Genomic DNA, 20,651 nt, shown 5'->3' with positions numbered 1-20,651 from the left:
TAATAGATAATCTGTTTCCCCCTAGCGGCCGACTTCTTTATTACCCAACAATTCCAATAAAGCAGAGACAGAGGAATTCCCTCTTTAAACTGACACTGGGCTCAGTACGTATCTAATTGGGTTTGTATTTTATTAAACTGTACGTGTTTTGTTAAAAGGGAGTGTATGTGAAAGGCGGCCCGGTAATAAAATCATTTGGATGTCTGGTGACGTATCCGCTCCGCCGTCTCCGCTCGAGGTTGCGAGCTTCATCGGGAAAACTGTTGGCGCAGGCGCGGCACTGACAGCTGCTGTCTACTTACTCCGCAAAGTCTGCTTAATAATGGCCTGGAAATCTGGAGGAGCCAGTCACGCAGAACTTGTCACCAACCTTCGCAGTGAGTCTTGTAGCGTTTTTAAGGTGGCATCGGCAAGCAATTCACCCGCGCGACGCTGGAAAACTGTTTTCGGGCGCGTGCTTGTTAGCGCAGGTGCGGTAGCTAGCTGGTTGCTTAAACTGTTAACCACTGTTGCCCCTAGTTTCTCCACCCCCTTTTTTTTTTTTTGCCAAACCACGTTACGCCGTGGGACACGCGCGCGCTTCTGTCATTTTAGATCAAAATAAAAGCACTAAACACCCAAATTACATAATATTTGCATTAAATATTTAGGGTGTATTGTGATGTTAGCCCGGCCAGCTAGCTATGTATGTGCGTCATGTAGGAGCATGTAGCTAGCGTTAGCAGCGGCGCTAGCTGTGTGCCCTGCCCACATCCATTGATGTCTGTCTGCACTGGCCACTGCGCTGTCATTTCACTGACGAGAACAGTTTAAACCGTAAAGCTCGACTCTGGAAACCACCCTTCTGTTGCACGAGACAGAAATTCACATTTGCTGTGTCACGATAGCAGCTAGCAACATCGAAAGAGCGACTTAGTGCCAAGTCCAACTCGGAATAAATGGTAATGTCATTTTGACACTTAGCCTTTTTGTTCATAATAAGCCTTTAAGCCAGTACATCAACTTATTTAATGCTAATATGTGAATTTAATACGATATTTGCAGACTTGAGTGTGCGTCAACATTCACTGTCAAGTATTTGCCAGCTCTATTTATACTCTCTGTGCTGTCAGGGGTATCATTGCTCGCTTTTTTGCCCATAGCTGCGTGTTTAGGAGGGCATCAGTCTCTATATCTGCTTATCTCAGTCCAGACATGTTTGCTTCCGACTAGCACACTTCATTTGGATTGAAGCAGACCACATGCAGAAGGCATGCTGATCAGTCTGCCACCTCTGGCTGAACCTTTCAACCCTGCAGGCTTTTGTTAAGGACCTTTTGTGGTTATATTGGCTTTATGCAAATAGGTACAGTTAAAAAAGTGATCATGTGGACTGTATATAATAATGCTCAAGAGTTTTATCATCTTATTTTGCTAATATTTTACATGTGCATTCTTAATATTTAAGTCTTCATTGTTCATTTTTTCTGCTTGGTGACAATAAAGCTTTTGATTGTATTCCAAACATAAGAAATCGAGCTCATGTATCTTCCTTAAAGGGTCATGAAAAATCAACTTTTTTTTAGCTTTTAAGTGTATTATAATGTTCATTCTTCACTGTAAACAACCTCAAAGCAGTATTTTGATCTGTTCTTACATTTCTGAGTATTCCTCTAAAAACGTCTTAGGTTTTCAGAGGAATACTCTGTGTGTGTGTGTGTGGGGGGGTGTGTGTGTGTGTGTGTGTGTGTGTTTGTGTTTGTGTTTGTGTGTTTATTCAGGAATACACACACACACTTTCTGCGTGGTGCCAGTGGTGATTGGTCAAAACACGTTCCTTTACTCTGCACAGTATGCACATCCATCCCTGTAAAGGTTTGGATGTTGTTTGTTTTCCTGGGAGACTCAGACACGCTGCCAAGGCCGGCTCTATGTTGAGGTCATGCAATGGGCGACACCCACACAGAGAGAAAGGCGGAGCCTCAGAGACCAAGTCGTCTTATTTCCGGGTTGGAAAATGAAGTGTGAAAATAACTCGTATTTCATAAAAAGATCATTCTTTAGTGTGCCAAAGGTAATATATTATCATATACATGGATATAGTTCATTGTGAAAGTATTGGAAAAGCATGAAATAGGCCCTTTAATCCACAAACTACAGTGTAAATGCAACCTGTTTAGATAAGTGTGACTGTTCTTTTGAGTGTTAACATTACAACATCTAAATTTTATGTCCATAATTCTGTCCCGCTGCAGTCCATGGTCTGCAAAGCCAATATTGTTTTTGCTATGCCGCTTTCTTACTGTGCCCTGTGTTAACATTTCACACCAAGCCTCTTTCAGCTGTGAGTACATGCACTAATATCGGGTAGCGACAGTCCAGTGTGAACACATGTGGCAATAGGGCGTTCAAGAAGGCCCGTTTAGCGCGTTCTTCAGGTCACATCACATGCCTGGTGTGTAGGTAGCATAAGGAATAAGGTTTATTTGGATACCAACCACTCCATGTTTGTCTGATTTAACTCAATGCGTTCATTCGTGTGTCTTTCTTGTTGCATATTCGTCTGCAGGACTGTGTGGTTCTCTTCTGCCTCACTTTTGACAAAAACTCTTCTGCATCCTCAGAAAATGGCATCATCAAATCCGACAGGGTGTACGAAGCCATGCTGGCCACAGACCGAGCACACTTCTCCAGGTGTAACCCCTACATGGACTCGCCTCAGTCCATAGGTAGGTGCATGGACGCCATAGTTTGTGCACTCTGGCCTGTTTTCTGAGTGATCAACGAGCCCATGTTTGCTTCTAACCAACAGGTTTTCAGGCCACCATCAGCGCCCCACACATGGTATGAAGGTCTCCACCTTCCAGAGGACTCTTTGAGAAAACCTGAACTCATCTGGACTCAATTATGTCTATATATACAATATTTCAATTCAATTCTTTCACATTTTCTTTCAAATTTCTTAAATACAAAACTGGTTTTACATACAGTATTTTAAAGCACACTTAAAAGCCTACTTTTTTTTTTTAAATCTACAGTGCATCTTATAATCTGGAGCATCTCATATATGATTAATTCTGGTTGGGTTTACTGATGTTGAAGCGATTTTTAGAAGTAGACGGTGCTCTGTCAAAATGTTTGGTTGGGTGTTGTTGTAACTACGCTCAAGCAGCTAATGTTTAGACTGTTTTTTTAGGTGTTACTAACAAGGTTGTGACGTCACAGAACGTTTGTTTTAGTGATATCCGTTGTGTTTTCTATGTGTTGCAAACAAGGTAGGTACCAAAACTGCCACTGAACACTTATTGCAGGCCAAACAGTTTTGGTACCTACACCGTCGAAGTCTGCCTGACTAGTTTTTTGACTCTTTTGTCTCGCTTAATGCGCCTATGAAATAAGTTTGAATCTAAACCATTCATTGAGGATGCACCTTAAAGTGCAGAAAATCGAAGTTGCATCTCTTTAAATAAAGCTCAGTTTGAATCAAACAGTTTATTTTTGAAACCCAGCCCTGGTTAATCTCTGGGCTTGACCGCCCTTTGTTGGTCGCAATGGCCAGATGTGATCATTCTTGTTGCTTTGACTCCGCCCAGCATGCCTACGCACTGGAACTCCTTCACGACCAGCTGTACGAGGGAGCCAAGGCCCTGGACGTCGGCTCCGGCAGCGGCATCCTGTCGGTCTGCTTCGCCCGAATGGTGAGCCTCAAACCAGAAACTTTCAGGAAACACGCCATCTGATCACTGCAGGGTCGGACACAAACGTCTCTGCCTTTCAGGTAGGACCCAAAGGGAAGGTCATAGGAATTGACCACATCAAAGAGCTGGTAGATGACTCCATAAACAACGTGAAGAAAGACGACTCCAGTTTAATAACGTCCGGACGAATCAAGCTGGTTGGTAAGGTTTCATCTCTAAAAATGTTTGTACTTTTTGGTCGTCTTTCCCCACCTTTGTGGTAAGAAGCAGCTAGCTGCTGCAAAACCTAAATCATTCAGCAGGGAGCGCCGCTTTCTGCCGCTCATCAGTTCAACACAGATGCAGGTTAAACGCTCTGCAGACTCTGAATGTGATCCCTTACTGAAAGGCTGGAAGTCACTGGATTTCATAAAATATATCCTGTTTTTAAAATTATTTTATTATATTTCAAAACCCTTTTCTATTATTTAAAAAACAACATTTATATGGAGAGACTCTGTTTTCAAATGACTGATCGATGTATGCTAATAATCAACAGCTGTAATACTGTTCTGAATGAACTCATCTGCAGCTACGGGAGGATTCTCCTGTTATTCTCCTTTTATAATCTGAGTAGAAAACAATCAAAGCTGGAAATTAACTTTTTGATTTCTGTTAAAGTGGATCCTTAAATGGAAACATAAGCACTTTTTTAAAGAGAAGACAGACTGGAAAAGTCAGTTGGAACAGACAAAATCAGCTTAATTTGGTCCAGATCTAGTCCTGGACTTTGCATTTTATCTGTATTTGGACATTGACAAAAGATCTCATCATTGGCCAGGCGTTATGAGGGCGGGGCAAAGCAAAAAGAGAGAGAACAATGGAAGTCCTATGCTTTGCAATCCATGTTCACTGATTCAAACTCTATTTCGCTGGTCAATTTTGAACGTCTGTATCAGCGTCAGCCACAACACTCTACTGCTGCTTTAGTTCAGCTGAGTCATGCTGCAAGGCGGTTACTGAGGCAACAGTCAAGAAAATATGCTGATGTGTTTACGACATAGAGATTTTTGGGAAAACTGTGAGAAGCGATGTGTGTCTCGCTAAAAGTTGTTTTAATGAGCCGTCATTCATCCGAGCACATTTCAGTGAGTTGCTGTGTCTCATCGTCATGGCTGCTACCTTTCTACTCCGTTTCTTCTGTACTCTTTCTCATAACGCTCTGCTACGGTGGCTGATTTGGTCCTGTTGTTCTGCTCCGAAAGCGCAGAAAGGATGCAGAGGTTCCTCAGCTCGAGCCGTCCGTCCTAACCGAGCTCACAGGGACTCCAAGTGTTCCAGCTCAGAGTCTGGTTGCTTCACCATCTGCAGAAAAATGTGTTTCACAAACATATGTTGTTGGAAACAGAAGCTCAGATGAGTGTTTGTGTTTTTCTTTCTTAATCAGTTGCTAAAAATGTCAGTCTCTCTGTGCGGTTCTGTCCTGGTTTCAGACCTGCTGGTTGGTTTAGAATCACATGAGTGATGCTGGACGGTGAGTCAGGACTTCACTGTGACAGCAGCAGCTCTTTAGCCTCAAACATCATCTCCTCACAAATACATCGGAAACTAACAGGATTTAATATCATAACCGAGCCAGATTTGAGCATGCAGAGGTCTCATTTTCAGATGGGAGTTTTTAACGCTGTAAAAACCACCTAAATCTCTGTCTTCTCCCCACAGTGGGAGACGGGCGGATGGGTTACCCAGAGGAGGCGCCATATGACGCCATCCACGTTGGTGCAGCAGCGCCCACCGTCCCACAGGCTGTAAGTAAATCCCAGTTAGTAAGTCATGTTTGAAGTTAGATTTGTTGGGAAAGTGTTGTCTGTCCGCAAAAAGGTTTCATACTTGTAATAAGACATTTGTGAACAAGACAACTGCTTTGTAGCTGTAGAAAATATTAGAGAGTGAAGGTTTGACGATTCAATTCAAATCCTACTTTGTGGTTTCTGATCTGAATCATTCATATTGGTTCATTTTGAACGATGTGATTCAATCCGATTCACTGTACTAAAATGGATCCAGAACATCTTTAGCCTAAACTTCGACCAGAGAAATTCCTGCTACTGAACAGTGAAGTTTTCCAGATTCCTTGTTTTTCTTCAAGATCATCAAGTGTGAATTAAATATGTGTCCAAACAAACAAGTCAAATCCATTCACATTTTAGTTTCCTAAAGTTCAGCCCACTGTTGTTTTTCCACATCCAAAGAAACCAAAGGGAACATTCTTAGAACATTCTAGCACACTGGATGGTCACATGACTGCTACATTCAGAGTGTTTCCACACATTGGACTGCAATCATGGACTGATCAGTTTTGCTGACATCACATGTGTGTTGTCTGCTCTGATGTTTTTACATTATAGTAAAATAAACTACTGTACCTCAGTCCAAATGCTATTTTCCAATATTTATACGAGCATGCACTTTCATCTACCATGACAAAAAACAAGTTTCAGGTACGATTCTTTTATTTTTCAAGAAATCATCCAATCAGCAGCCTTTCACTGTCACCCAATCAGTGTGGTGCAAAACAGAAATGAAATGATCCAAACAGTAAGTAACTCAGTAATGAGTAGCTCCACCATTCTTGTTGATCAACTCCAGTTAGTCCAAAATGCTGCTGCCAGACTGATAACCGGAACCAGAAAGAGAGAGACCACATCACTCCAGTTTTGGCGTCTCGGCTCTGCCACCTAGTCCCTTTTAGAATAGATTTTAATGATTTTAATGATTGCTTTTAAAGCACTCTGTGGACTGGCCCCTAAATATATAGCTGATCTCCTCATTCCTTATGTCGCAATCTTAGATCTTCAGCAAAAGGCCTTTTAACAATCCCACAATCTAGATTGAAGACCAGGGAAGAGCCTTTGCTATAAGAGCCCCAACACTCTGGAACGGTCTGGTCTCCATGAAGAGATCAGGCTCGCTGAGTCCCTACCAGTATTTAAATCTCTTTCAAAAAACCTACCTCTATTGGAGTGCTTTTAATGATTTACTGGTTCTTAAATTCAGACATTTGATTTTTTTGATTTCATTGATTTTACTGATTTTACAGATTTATCGATTTTATTGATTCTAACCACTATCACGATTTTGTGCTGGGTTTTATTTCTACATACTGGAAACTGTTTTTAATCCTGATTTTGTCTCATATTAATTGTACAGCACTTTGTAATCTGGATTTTGAAAAGTGCTATATAAATAAAGTTTATTATTATTATTATTATTATCATCATCCCTTTGTTTACACTCTTTCCCACTAGCTTACAGCCCCTCACAACCCCAACCTAACTTATGTAGTGCAAACAAATAGCCAGCAGTATCAGATCTATCCAGCTGTATTCAGTTTAGATCCAGATTCCAGCTCAGACCAGGAAAACAAAGTCGTTCATGGATCTATTTGTCTGACAGTGGATGATCAGAATGGAGTAGAGCAGGAAGACTGTTACCAGCCAATTATATTTTCTACATCACTGCAAGCTTTTATAAAAAAATTTCATCTGCTACTCAGAAATGCATTTTTAATCTGAATTTTCTTTAGAAGTGTCCTCCATCATCAGTAAAATGTCAAAAGAACACGTTAAAAACACCAAAGACACCATTTTCATTGGAGTGAATCAATAAATTGTTACTTTCGGTGAATTGGCAGCTAAAATAATATCAGCACTCTTTCTCTTTCTTTCTTCCTTTTGCATTTTGAATTTCCATGCAGACTTTTTTTAAGGTCCAGCTATGTTAAATGCAGATTCTTGCATGTTCTTGCATGTCTTAAGGTTTTGATCATGTAGAGTCATGGCTCAGTGTTTTCGATGTCAGACTCACCTGTATGGTGTTGATCCTCCGTAAACTCTAACTCCTGCAGCTCCTGGACCAGCTGAAGCCCGGCGGTCGGCTGATTTTACCTGTCGGGCCTCCAGGGGGCAACCAAATGCTGGAGCAGTACGACAAGCTGGAGGACGGCAGCACCAAGATGAAGCCCCTGATGGGGGTGATTTATGTGCCTTTAACAGACAGAGACAAGCAATGGTCCAGGTGGAAGTGACTTCCTTCTCCTCCCCCCTCCACCCCCCCTCTGTCCTTCTCACAGTGGCAAAGGTGAAACGGTGTAGCCTGGAGCAGACGCCGGATCCTCAGGGGCTGCCCTTTTGCTGCTTGTTGTTGTTTTTGTTGCCCCCTCCTCCTCCTCCTCCTCCCTGACTGACGGCTCGATCTCTGTTTGGAGCCTGAACCTTCAGAAGCATGACTGCTTGATCAGTTTGGACCCTTAACCCTTTCACGCCGGAGTTTCAGCTCCAGTGTTTAACTCTTTAACTGTTCAAAGGATGTACGCATTTCCAGCGGATGCTGACACAGAGAAAAGCAGCATGGTGTCAATATGCAACCATTTATGTTTGCTAGTTTTATGTTTGTAAAGTATTTAAGCAATCAACCCAAATCAGCTTATTCTGACGCCATGATTAGCCCTTTTGGGCTGATATGTATGTCTTTACATTAGTAAAGCGTTTCACATAAATCTGCTGATTCTGATCAGGAGAAAAGCGCCGACATGCAAGCGTGTTGCTTATTGGCACAAAGTCTCTGCTGAAATGCGCCAATTACATAGAAACTCTTGAGTGAAGGTAGTTGAACAGCGTGTGTCATGTTGCCGCCGGCGACAGCTCCGGTGTTAAAGAGTTAATCAACCCAAACCACCAAAGCAGCTTCTTTTCTCCTGGGTGCTTTTGCATGTGTCCCGTCAGCTGCTGGTGGCCCTCTGACGTGGTTTTCTCTTTTTTCCAGGGATGAGCTTTGAAGAGGAAGACTGTCCATCATCCACCTTTGAGTTTGGCGCAGCAGAACAGTCGGGGGGGCCTCAGCGTCTGGTTGAAAGCATCACCGACGTGCTGTTTTTGTTTGAACAGAGCTGTGGAAGTTTGTGTGGCTGCAGACGCTCCACTCTCCAGATGGGCTTTCAGGTTTCTGTCTTCATGGGCCTGCATCCTTTTGGTCACTGTCCAAATCGCTGGAGGAAGTTTTTTTTTGTTTGTGGTTTTAACATTTGAATTCCAAACAATTTGAGACATTTTTAAAGCGGCACATTTCAGAAGGCTATAAAGAGGGCAGGACAGGATGAAGGCTTCTTTTAAAGAGTCTTCTGCTAAGCCCCCCCCCCCCCCCCCCCCCCCCCCCTCATGAGCAGTATTATTAAACACCGGAAACGCCACAACTGCTGTCACCCATCCATCCGCAGGTCACATGACCACACACTCAAAAAACAGAGCACCTCCACACTACACAAAGGACGCTCACTGCTTTGCCAAAATAAAGCGTATGAAGCAAACGAATGTCTGATTCTTGGTCTGAACGGTCCAAACATAGGTTCCTTTCTGTTGTGTAACCACATGTCATTGTGTTCCTCTCAATAATCAGCACATTTGATATTCCTTTCACATTTATTTTTGTAAAGGATAGAGTGGTCTACATGTAGCCACGCTGGAATAATATATTCTTAAACAGATCGTAACCCTTTAATAAAAATAAAATGACTTAAAGATGTATGTTCTAAATAAAAGCATGATGTGAAATTTGTGTTTGACTTGAATTTGACAAATGTTTTTTTTTGTTTTTTTACACTTTAATAAACATTGAATGCTGGGGGGGGGGGTATTTAGGCTGGGAGAGATTTAACCCTTGTGCTATCCTAGGCACAAAAATTTTACATTTTCTAAAGACCCACTCCAATGAAAATGGTGTTTTTGGTGCTTTTAACATGTTCTTGTGGTGTTTTTCTCATGATGGAGGACACATATTTATCCATTGTGTTATCCCAGGCATTTTAACATTGGGAGTTGGGTCATTTAGACCCACTAGACAGTGCTCTGAACCTTTTTTCTTCAATTATTTGTGATCTTCACTGGTGTCCATGGATTACATGAAATCTTTCCACCTTTATCCACCTTTGTCGTGGTAGAGAGAACACATCAATGTAAGGGTGGGATCATCTAAGATAGCACAAGGGTTAAACATGGATTTCGTGTCAGAGGAACAGCAGGTTCGTGTCAGTAACACAGGTAGTGGCAGACTGAAGTAGCAGAAGCTGTGAGGAAACCACAGAAAGACCTTTAGGATTGTGGGTAAAGAACAGCTGGTTTCTTCACACATCGGTGGTGGGTTTAGGAAACAAAATGGAAACGTTTTGACCATCTCCACAACATCAGGCTTTGCTGCAGACACCTTTTGTTGGATTACAGGTACATGCTGTTGATGAGGTAATCAGATTCCTCTGTGGTCAGGGGGCGGGCTTTCTTCATTCTGTGGCGGACAAGTCTGAGGCGGCAGCCGATTATGAGCAGCAGCAGAGCAGTGATGAGGAGGCCGAGCGCCAGAGGAAGGATCGCACCTGCAATTGAGAGGGTTCACTGAGCGGGAGGTGGGGGGATCTAAGGGCTGAAACTGTAAACTGGGGCCTCACCTGACTCTGGAGGGGGGTGTCCCCCCACTGCAGGAAAAGCAAGGTGGGGGTCACCCTCTGCTTTGTTTTGGGGGACTTCAGCAGGCTCTGTAACAGAAGAAAAGCAATCCAGAGCTTCACATTTCCCTCAGGAAAGGCCTTAGGTTCCAGTCAGACTCACGTGTGTCAGTTTCCTTGGACACCGCCGGCGCCACACTTGCTGGTCTGAAGGCCGGCATTTGGCTACCATCTTCCACCCTGCAGTTATGTGCTGGATTGTTTCAGGCGCTTCTTTGCACAGCCTTCACCTCGGGTCTTTTCTGGTGTGGTAGATCTGAGCCTCTATTGCTCTGGTGCTCAGGGCTTGTTCCTGAGCTGCCAGGATGAGCGCTTCAGTGCTGTCCTGTAGGCCAGCCCTTTCTAGCCATTGGTAGGACTTCTTGATATCAGCCACTTCAGTTATGGTGTGGTACATCCCATGCAGGGGTTTGTCCTCCCATGAGGATCTGTCCTCCAGCACTGTATCCTCTGTTCTCCATTGCCTGAGACATTCACATTCACTGTCAGTTGGGGCCTTGAGCTTGATGTACTCATGCATCTTGGATGTTTCATCCTGGATAGTGGCTTCTACGCTCACTAGTTCTCGGCCTCCTTCCTTGCGGCTAGTCTAAGGGTGCTGGATTTGGGATGGAACCCTCCATGCATGGTGAGGAGCTTTCGTGTTTTAACATCCGTGGTCTGTATCTCTTCCTTTGGCCATCTTATTATTCCTGCAGGGTATCTGATAACGGGCAGTGCGTAGCTGTTTATTGCCCGGGTCTTATTTTTGCCATTGAGCTGGCTTCTCAGGACTTGCCTTACTCGTTGGAGGTATTTAGCTGTTGCAGCTTTCCTTGTTGCCTGCTCCAGGTTGCCATTTGCCTGCAGAATTCCAAGGTACTTGTAACTGTCCTCGATGTCTGCTATTGTTCCTTCAGGGAGTGAGACCCCTCCTGTGTGTGCCTCTCTTTGTCACCATCCGGCTGCATTTCTCGAGCCCGAATGACATCCCGTCAGCCTTTGTTTGGCAGTTTCAAGTGCTTCAGGTATGGGCATTTGGCTTACTTGCTTTCTCATTGTACCTCTTTGAGCCTCTGTCAGCTTACTCACATCCTTCCGAGTTGCCTTGATTTTGGCCTCTAACCGTTGCTTCCATGGTGGGTACTGTTTTCTTTCATGGTTGCTCTTATAGCCAAGCATCTCAAGGATCACTGCTGCTGAAGTGTAAACCTGTTCATTGGTCTCTGTGATGGTTGTGGTAGGAATTGCCCTCAATGCTTCATTCACAGTTTCCAGTAGACGTTCAGGCGGTACATCACTTAACCGTTGTAGCTGGTGTCGGGGTTGCCTAGTGTTCATTGTAGACATGATCTTGTCTTTCAGGTCAGTTGCTGCCTCGCTCAGCGTAATTGTGGTTGTTGGGGCTGTGTACCCAATCTCAGGGCGGGAGTGTGGTATAACCTCCTCTCTGACCTGTTGTTCTGGCTCTCCCGTGGCATTGTATTGTATCGCTTCAATCTCAAGTTGTGATAGGAGTTGCCGTTTGTGGATGTTAGAGCACTGGGCTACTAGTTGTTGGGCAGTTATCCCTGATTGTGGTGTCCGAAGCATCCATTCATTCCACAGTCTCTGCATGTAACCCCTCTGGGTGGGATTACTTGAGTAGTAGCATTGTAACAGAACCTTGTTCTCACATCTAGTCCATTTGCCATTTTTCCATTACCATTAATTGTTCATTCCGCCCTGGGAATTGAACCCGGGTTTCCTGCATGACGGTCCTACACCTTACCAACCGAACACATATATATATATATGTATATATATATATATATATATATATATATATATATATATATATATATATATATATATATATATATATATATATATATATATATATATATATATATATATATATATATATATATATATATACGTATATATGCCTACCTCACAACATGAGAGACAATGAACCACATGTCATGCCGGCTCAGACGTCGCCCGGCCAAACAAGGTCTGCGTCAGGTGCTGAGGAACCAGAGCACCCTGATGGAAAGTGGGCTACTGGAACAAGACGGAAATGGACTAGATGTGAGAACAAGGTTCTGTTAGAATGCTACTACTCAAATAATCCCACCCAGAGGGGTTACATGCAGAGAATGTGGAATGAATGGATGCTTCGAAACCCACAATCAAGGCTAACTGCCAAACAACTGGTAGCTCAGTGCTCTAACATCCACAAACGGCAACTCCTATCACAACTTGAGATTGAAGCGATACAATACAATGCCACGGGAGAGCCAGAACAAAAGGTCAGAGAGGAGGTTATGCCACACTCCCACCCTGAGATTGGGTACACAGCCCCAACAACCACAATTACGCTGAGCGAGGCAGCAACTGACCTGAAAGACAAGATCATGTCTACAATGAACACTAGGCAACCCCGACACCAGCTACAACGGTTAAGTGATGTACCGCCTGAACGTCTACTGGAAACTGTGAATGAAGCATTGAGGGCAATTCCTACCACAAACATTACAGAAACCAATGAACTGGTTTACACTTCAGCAGCAGTGATCCTTGAGATGCTTGGCTACAAGAGCAACCATGGAAGAAAACAGTACCCACCATGGAAGCAACGGTTAGAGGCCAAAATCAAGGCAACTCGAAAAGATGTGAGTAAGCTGACAGAGGCTCAAAGAGGTACAATGAGAAAGCAAGTACCTAAGAGATACAGCCAGATGCCCATACCTGAAGCACTGGAAACTGCCAAACAAAGGCTCCTAGCCTTGAGCAGCCGCCTAAAGAGGTACACAAGAGACAATGAAGCCAGACGGATAAACAGGCTGTTCGCAACTCAACCTGCAAAAGTGTACGCTCAGTGGCAGGGTCAAAACAGCCGAGCAGACCCACCAAGGCTAGAAACTGAACAGTACTGGAAAAGTATATGGGAGAAAGAGACAGCACATAACAGCAATGCCCAGTGGCTGGTCTCTCTGAGAAAAGAACATAGCAACCTCCCTGAACAGAATCCAGTAACCATCACAGTGGCAGACATCCAAGAAAGAGTCTCAGGTCTGAAGAACTGGACAGCACCGGGCCCTGACATGATACATGCCTACTGGCTAAAGAAGCTTACCGCACTCCACGAGCGCCTGGCAGCACAAATGAACCAGCTGCTAAGGGATGGGACTCACCCCGAATGGCTAACGGAAGGGCGAACGATCCTGATCCAGAAGGATCCCTCAAAGGGTGCAGTCCCATCCAACTACCGGCCAATAACCTGTCTGTCCACAACATGGAAGCTCATGTCAGGCATCATTGCAACAAAGATAAATAGGCACATGGATCAATTCCTGAGTAACACACAGAAGGGCATTGGTAGAGACTCCAGAGGAGCCAAACACCAACTCCTGGTCGACAGAACAGTCGCTCAAGACTGCAAGTCACGACACACCAACCTGTGCACAGCCTGGTTTGATTACAAGAAGGCCTATGACTCAATGCCACACACATGGATCACTGAATGCTTGGAGCTGTACAACATCAACAGGACTCTAAGAGCCTTCATAGGAAACTCAATGAAGCTGTGGAAAACCACCCTTGAAGCCAATGGGAAGCCACTTGCACAAGTGTCCATCAAATGTGGGATATACCAAGGTGATGCTCTGTCCCCACTGTTCTGCATAGGTCTCAACCCCCTCAGTCAAATAATCACCAAGACTGGCTATGGATACAGACTCAGAAATGGGGCCAACATCAGTCACCTCCTCTACATGGATGACATCAAACTATATGCTAAGAGCGAGCGTGACATTGACTCCCTGATCCACACCACCAGGATCTACAGTACTGACATTGGGATGTCATTCGGGCTCAAGAAATGCAGCCGGATGGTGACAAAGAGAGGCAAGGTAGTACACACAGGAGGGGTCTCACTCCCAGAAGGAACAATAGCAGACATCGAGGACAGTTACAAGTACCTTGGAATTCTGCAGGCAAATGGCAACCTGGAGCAGGCAACAAGGAAAGCTGCAACAGCTAAATACCTCCAACGAGTAAGGCAAGTCCTGAGAAGCCAGCTCAATGGCAAAAATAAGACCCGGGCAATAAACAGCTACGCACTGCCCGTTATCAGATACCCTGCAGGAATAATAAGATGGCCAAAGGAAGAGATACAGACCACGGATGTTAAAACACGAAAGCTCCTCACCATGCATGGAGGGTTCCATCCCAAATCCAGCACCCTGAGACTAGCCGCAAGGAAGGAGGCCGAGGACTAGTGAGCGTAGAAGCCACTATCCAGGATGAAACATCCAAGATGCATGAGTACATCAAGCTCAAGGCCCCAACTGACAGTGAATGTGAATGTCTCAGGCAATGGAGAACAGAGGATACAGTGCTGGAGGACAGATCCTCATGGGAGGACAAACCCCTGCATGGGATGTACCAACGGGACCATAACTGAAGTGGCTGATATCAAGAAGTCCTACCAATGGCTAGAAAGGGCTGGCCTACAGGACAGCCCCGAAGCGCTCATCCTGGCAGCCCAGGAACAAGCCCTGAGCACCAGAGCAATAGAGGCTCAGATCTACCACACCAGACAAGACCCAAGGTGTAGGCTGTGCAAAGAAGCGCCTGAAACAATCCAGCACATAACTGCAGGGTGTAAGATGCTGGCAGGGAAAGCATACATGGAGCGCCACAATCAAGTGGCTGGAATAATATACAGGAACATGTGTGCAGAATATGAACTGGAAACCCCAAGGTCAAAATGGGAAACACCTCCGAAGGTTGTAGAGAATGAGAGGGCAAAGATCCTGTGCGACTTCCAGATCCAGACTGATAAGATGGTAATGGCGAACCAACCAGACATTGTAGTGGTGGATAAAGAACAGAGGAAAGCTGTTGTGGTGGATGTGGCAGTGCCAAGCGATGGGAACATCAGGAAGAACGAACATGAGAAACTGGAGAAATACCAGGGACTCAGAGAAGAACTGGAGAAAGCCTGGAAAGTGAAGGTGACAGTGGTGCCTGTGGTAATTGGAGCACTTGGGGCAGTAACCCCCAAGCTGGAGGAGTGGCTACAACAGATACCTGGAAAGACCTCAGACCTCTCAGTCCAGAAAAGCGCAGTGCTAGGAACAGCTAAGATACTGCGTAGGACCCTCAAGCTCCCAGGCCTCTGGTAGAGGACCCGAGCTTGGAGGAGAAACCACCCGCGGAGGGTGAGAGGGGCGTGTGTATATATATATATATATATATATATATATATATATATATATATATATATATATATATATATATATATATATATACACATATATATATATATATACACATATATATATATATATATATACACATATATATATATACATACATATATATATATATACATACATACATATACATATATATATATATATATATATATATATATGTATGTATGTATGTATGTATGTATATATATATATTTGTTGTTGTTAGATAAGAGAAAGTTAGCTTTAAAAGCTCAAACTTTAATGAAAAATGCATAGTTGCAGGACTTCTTACAATTTTGTTTTTACAAATAATGTTTAGAAATAATTTCTAAACATTTAGAATTTTTAGACCTCTTTTAAATGTAATTTAAATTATTTAGAAAAGCCCAACAATAAGTCAATGATAATAATAATAATAAATCAATAGTAAGTCATAGTAAAGCTATATACTGTAAACTAGGACTAGGCTATTATATTAATATAGATTTATACATTTCTGACTCAGTGACTGAACTTTTCTTGCAGGTTTCCAATGGATTCAGACTTGCGGAAAAAGTGGGCCTTAGCAATAAAAAGAGCTAACCCAGATGGATCACTGTGGTACCAACTAGCAATACAGTTTGGCTATGTTCAAGACATTTTGTGGAAACAGATTTTGATAAGACCAGACTGTTAGCTTGAAACCCGACACCATAACATCTGTGTTACATGGATCACTCACATTACGGTAATTAATAGAGTAAATCTATTGTTTTTTTTGTTTGTTTTTTTGGGTATATCTATTGTTGACTTATGGTTATTTATTATTATTAATTTATTATTATTTTTTATTGTTGACTTATTATTCATTTATTTTTATTATTTATTTATTGTTATTATTTATTATTTTTATTGACTTACTACTGATTTATTATTATTATTATTATTATTATTATTATTATTATTATTATTATCTTTCTTTCTCTTTCGGCTTTTCCCATCAGGGGTCGCCACAGCGAATCATCCTTTTCCACCTCACTCTATCATGAACATCTTCTACCCTAACATTAGCCAACTTCATGTCCTCTGTTAAGACATCCATATATCTCCTCTTTGGCCGTCCTCTTGCCCTCCTGCCAGGAACCTCCATCTCCAACATCCTTCTACCAATATATCCACTATCCCTCCTCTGAACATGTCCAAACCATCTCATTCTGGCTTCTCTGACTTTGTCGCTAACACAGGCAACATGAGCCGTCCCTCTGATGTATTCGTTCCTTATCCTGTCTAACCTGGTCACTCCTAAGGAGAACCTCAACATCTTCATCTCCGCTACCTCCATATCAGCCTCTTGTCTCTGTCTCACTGCTACCGTCTCTAACCCATAGAGCAGAGCTGGTCTCACCACTGTCTTGTACACCTTTCCTTTGAGTCTTGCTGACACTCTTCTGTCACACAACACTACTGACACTTTCCTCCACCCGCTCCAACCTGCCTGCACTCGCCTCTTCACCTCTTTTCCACACTCCCCATCACAATGAACTGTTGACCCCAAGTACTTAAACTCCTGCACCTTCTTCACCTCAGCCCCCTGTAACCTAACGCTTCTACCTTGATCCCTCTCGTTCAGACACATGTATTCTGTCTTACTACGACTGACCTTCATGCCTCTTCTTTCCAGAGCAAACCTACACCTCTCTAGCTGTTCCTCCACCTGCTTTCTACTCTCACTGCAAATTACAATGTCATCCGCAAACATCATTGTCCAGGGAGATTCCTGTCTTACCTCGTCTGTCAGCCTGTCCATCAGCATAGCAAACAAAAAAGGACTCAAAGCTGATCCTTGGTGTAGTCCCACCTCCACTTTGAACTCCTATGTCTGAGCTACAGCACATCTCACCACCGTCATACTTCTCTCATACATGTCCTGAACTACTCTGACATACTTCTCTGCCACTCCAGACGACCTCATACAGTACCACAGCTCCCTCGGCACCCTGTCATACGCCTTCCCTAAATCTACGAACACACAATGCAGCTCCTTCTGACCATCTCTGTACTTTTCCATCAACATTCTCAAAGCAAAAATGGCATCAATTCAATACAATTCAATTCAATTTTATTTGTATAGCCCAAAATCACAACAACAGTCATCAGTGGTGCTCTTACAGGGCATGAAACCATACTGCTGCTCACAAATCTCCACCTTTTTCCTAAGCCTGGCTTCCACTACTCTTTCCCACAGCTTCATTGTGTGGCTCATCAACTTTATTCCTCTCTGCGTGTCACCCTTGTTCTTAAAGATCGGGACCAGAACGCTTCTCCTCCATTCCTCAGGCATCTTCTCACTCTCTAGAATCCTATTGAACAAACTCTTTAGAAATTCCACTGCTGTCTCTCCTAAGCACTTCCATACCTCCACAGGAACGTCATCAGGACCAACGGCCTTTCCGCTCTTCATTCTTTTCAGAGCCTTCCTAACCTCATCCTTTCCAATCTCTGCTACTTCCTGCTCCACAACAACCACATCTTCCTCCCTTTTTTCCCTGTCATTTTCCTCGTTCATCATCTCCTCAAAATACTCGTTCCACCTTTTATGTACAGTCTCCTGGGTTGTTAGCACCTTTCCATCTCTGTCCTTAATCACCCTTATCTGTTGCACGTCCTTCCTATCTCTGTCTTTCTGTCTGGCTAGCCTGTATAAGTCCTTCTCTCCTTCCTTTGTGTCTAATCTGTCATATAGCTCATCGTAAGCTTTCTGTTTGGCCTTTGCCACCTCTCTCTTCACTCTACGCTGCGCTTCCTTGTACTTCTATCTACCTTCCTCAGTCCTTTCTACATCCCACTTCCTTTTAGCCAACCTCTTCCTCTGGACGCAGTCCTGTACTTCCTCATTCCACCACCAAGTGTCTTTACCGTCTGTCCTCTTTCCAGATGACACACCTAGCACCTTCCTACCTGTTTCCCTGATAATCTCTGCTGTAGTTTCCCAGTCATCTGGAAGCTCATCCTGACCACCCAGGACCTGCCTCAACTTCTGCCTAAATTCCTCACAAGTTTCTTCATTCTGTAGCTTCCACCACTTGGTCTTCTTTTCTGTTTTCCCTCTCTTCTTCTTCCTGACCTCCAGAGTCATCTTACACACCACCATGCGGTGCTGTCTGGCTACACTCTCTCCTACCACCACTTTGCAGTCATTAACCTCTCTCAAATGACCTCATCTACACAGGATGTAGTCCACCTGAGTACTCCTACCTCCACTTCTGTATGTCACTCTATTTTCCTCTCTCTTCTGGAAGTAAGTGTTGACTACCGCCATTTCCATCCTCTTTGCAAAGTCCACCACCATCTGTCCCTCCAGATTCCTTTCCTTCACACCAAACCTGCCCATCACCTCCTCATCACCTCTGTTGCCCTCACCAACATGCCCATTAAAGTCTGCTCCAATAACAACTCTCTCTCCTCTTGGGATACTCTCTATGACCTCATCCAACTCACTCCAGAATCTCTCCCTCACTTCTAACTCACAGCCAACCTGTGGCGCATACCCACTGACTACATTCACCATCACCCCTTCAATTTCTAACTTTAGGCTCATCATCCTGTCCCAGACTCTTTTCACCTCTAGAACACTATTTACAAACTCCCCCTTCAGAATCCCTCCTTCCCCATTTCTCTTCCTATCAACACTATGATAGAACAGTTTGTATCCTCCTCCAATGCTCCGTGCCTTGGTGCCCTTCCACCTTGTCTCCTGCACACACAGTACATCTACCTTCCTTCTCTCCATCATGTCTGCCAGCTCTCTGCCTTTCCCTGTCATTGTGCCAACGTTAAGAGTCCCTATTCTCAAACCTATGTTCCTGCCTTTTCCCTTCTCTCCCTGGCCACGGACCCTTCTGCCTCCCCTCTTTCTTCGACAAAAGGTAGTCAAATTTCCAACGACACCCTGTAGGTTAACAGCATCGGTGGCGGTCGTTGTTAAGCCGGGCCTCGACCGATCCGGTATGTCTAAAGTGTTGTGGATGATTCGCATGGTTATTTTGGCAATTTTTACGCCGGATGCCCTTCCTGACGCAACCCTCTCTATTTATCCGGGCTTGGGACCGGCACAGAAGTAACTGGCTTGCAACCCCTGTGGCTAGATTGATTTATTATTATTATTGACCTATTATTTACTTATTGTTGGGAGAGCCAGTTTAGCTCATGCTGGTTTGCAGCGCCTTCCATCCCTGAAACCAGAGTTCAAATCCAGACTGCTCCCTGTTCCCTTCTCTGCTTCTGTGCCGGTCCCAAGCCCAGATAAATTGAGAGGGTGCATCAGGAAGGGCATCCGGCATAAAACATTGCTAAGTTAACCAAGCAACTTATCCTCGAATGAGAGGTTGTTTCGCTGTGGCAACCCCTGATGGGAAAAAGCCAAAAGAAGATTTACTTATTGTTGGGCTTTTCTAAACAATTTAAATGACATGTCAAAGAGGTCTACAACTTCTAAATGTTTAGAAATTATTTTTAGAAATTATTTGTAATAATTTTTTTTTATTTGTAAGAAGTCCTGCAACTATGCATTTTTCATTAAAGTTTGAGTTTTAAGGCTAACTGTTTCTCTTATTTAACAACAACAAATGATGTATGTATGCATGTATGTAGGATGGATGGGTGTATGGATGAATGGATGGATGGTATAAAAGCTACTTAGATGCCATCTTAAGGCCCGTACACACCGGGACGAATTTCGCACACGTTTAACGCGTCGTCACTAAACAAAGGGCACCGATGTGAGTATGCATACCGACGCGAAAAACGCACGCGTAAAAGCGTCATTTAAAAAAACGCACCGGGTTCGTTTTTTTGGTTTGACGCGCTGCGTTAAAAACTATACGACCAATGAGAATGGCGCTTTTGCACACGTGTCTGGAGCTTCTGAAGTTACAGTAAAACACAACTTGGGGGCGCTCAAACACAAAACTGCCTTTCTGAGCACACATACCAGCGAAGAAGATAGACGCCAAGTAGCGTCTACACTGCCGCGAAGAAATAATGACGGACATTCTAAAATATCCCCGAAAACGCTCACGATACATTTTCAGCTCTTGTATCAGTCGATAAAACTCCCCATGTTCTTCTCTTCTCGTAACTATGGGATGTACCCAAAATCGACGTCTTTTCCGGCGTCTTTCATCATTCAACAGAACAATAATTTCTTCATTGCTGGAACTCTCGTCTTCTGAGTGAAAA

General features: G+C 43.8%; 2 protein-coding genes across 4 annotated transcripts; one reads left to right on the top strand and one right to left on the bottom strand.

Annotated features, from left to right (window-relative positions):
* The first annotated feature begins 37 nt into the window (after nt 1-37).
* On the top strand, nt 38-9,265 carry pcmt1 (protein-L-isoaspartate (D-aspartate) O-methyltransferase). 2 transcript variants are annotated; one of them, XR_911247.3, is made up of 8 exons: nt 38-377; nt 2,604-2,708; nt 2,792-2,823; nt 3,573-3,677; nt 3,758-3,878; nt 5,379-5,464; nt 7,564-7,796; nt 8,481-9,265. XR_911247.3 is itself a non-coding variant. In XM_004083783.4 (8 exons), exons 1-8 carry the CDS (start codon nt 200-202, stop codon nt 8,491-8,493), a joined length of 810 nt encoding a protein of 269 aa, XP_004083831.1. In that variant the 5' UTR covers nt 38-199; the 3' UTR covers nt 8,494-9,265. The 2 variants fall into 2 exon arrangements, 1 of the variants encoding a protein (XP_004083831.1); XM_004083783.4 differs by having other exon boundaries at nt 7,564-7,733.
* Nucleotides 9,266-9,607: 342 nt separating this feature from the next.
* lrp11 (LDL receptor related protein 11) lies at nt 9,608-20,445 on the bottom strand. Of its 2 annotated transcripts, none has more exons than XR_002293159.2 (3): nt 20,404-20,445; nt 10,153-10,239; nt 9,608-10,080 (listed from the first exon to the last, which is right to left on the bottom strand). XR_002293159.2 is itself a non-coding variant. In XM_011491977.3 (3 exons), the coding sequence occupies exons 1-3, from the start codon at nt 10,368-10,370 to the stop codon at nt 9,926-9,928; spliced, it is 300 nt and encodes a 99-aa protein (XP_011490279.1). In that variant the 5' UTR covers nt 10,371-10,428; the 3' UTR covers nt 9,608-9,925. The 2 variants fall into 2 exon arrangements, 1 of the variants encoding a protein (XP_011490279.1); XM_011491977.3 differs by lacking the exon at nt 20,404-20,445 and adding an exon at nt 10,313-10,428.
* Between the last annotated feature and the right edge of the window lie 206 nt (nt 20,446-20,651).

Source organism: Oryzias latipes, chromosome 24 (genome assembly GCF_002234675.1).
Source record: "Oryzias latipes chromosome 24, ASM223467v1".
In the NCBI taxonomy this organism is placed as follows: Eukaryota; Metazoa; Chordata; class Actinopteri; order Beloniformes; family Adrianichthyidae; genus Oryzias; species Oryzias latipes.
This window is presented reverse-complemented; position numbering and strand designations above follow the sequence as displayed.

Excerpts from the sequence above, each read along its gene's own strand:
- pcmt1 (XM_004083783.4), top strand. The coding sequence starts at position 200 with ATGTCTGGTGACGTATCCGCTCCGCCGTCTCCGCTCGAGGTTGCGAGC. Across the intron at positions 2,709-2,791 it reads GGACTCGCCTCAGTCCATAG|GTTTTCAGGCCACCATCAGC; the intron begins GTAGGTGCATGG and ends TCTAACCAACAG. Across the intron at positions 3,678-3,757 it reads CGGTCTGCTTCGCCCGAATG|GTAGGACCCAAAGGGAAGGT; the intron begins GTGAGCCTCAAA and ends TCTGCCTTTCAG.
- lrp11 (XM_011491977.3), bottom strand. The coding sequence starts at position 10,370 with ATGCCGGCCTTCAGACCAGCAAGTGTGGCGCCGGCGGTGTCCAAGGAA. Across the intron at positions 10,240-10,312 it reads GTCCAAGGAAACTGACACAC|AGCCTGCTGAAGTCCCCCAA; the intron begins GTGAGTCTGACT and ends CTTCTGTTACAG. Across the intron at positions 10,081-10,152 it reads ACACCCCCCTCCAGAGTCAG|GTGCGATCCTTCCTCTGGCG; the intron begins GTGAGGCCCCAG and ends TCTCAATTGCAG.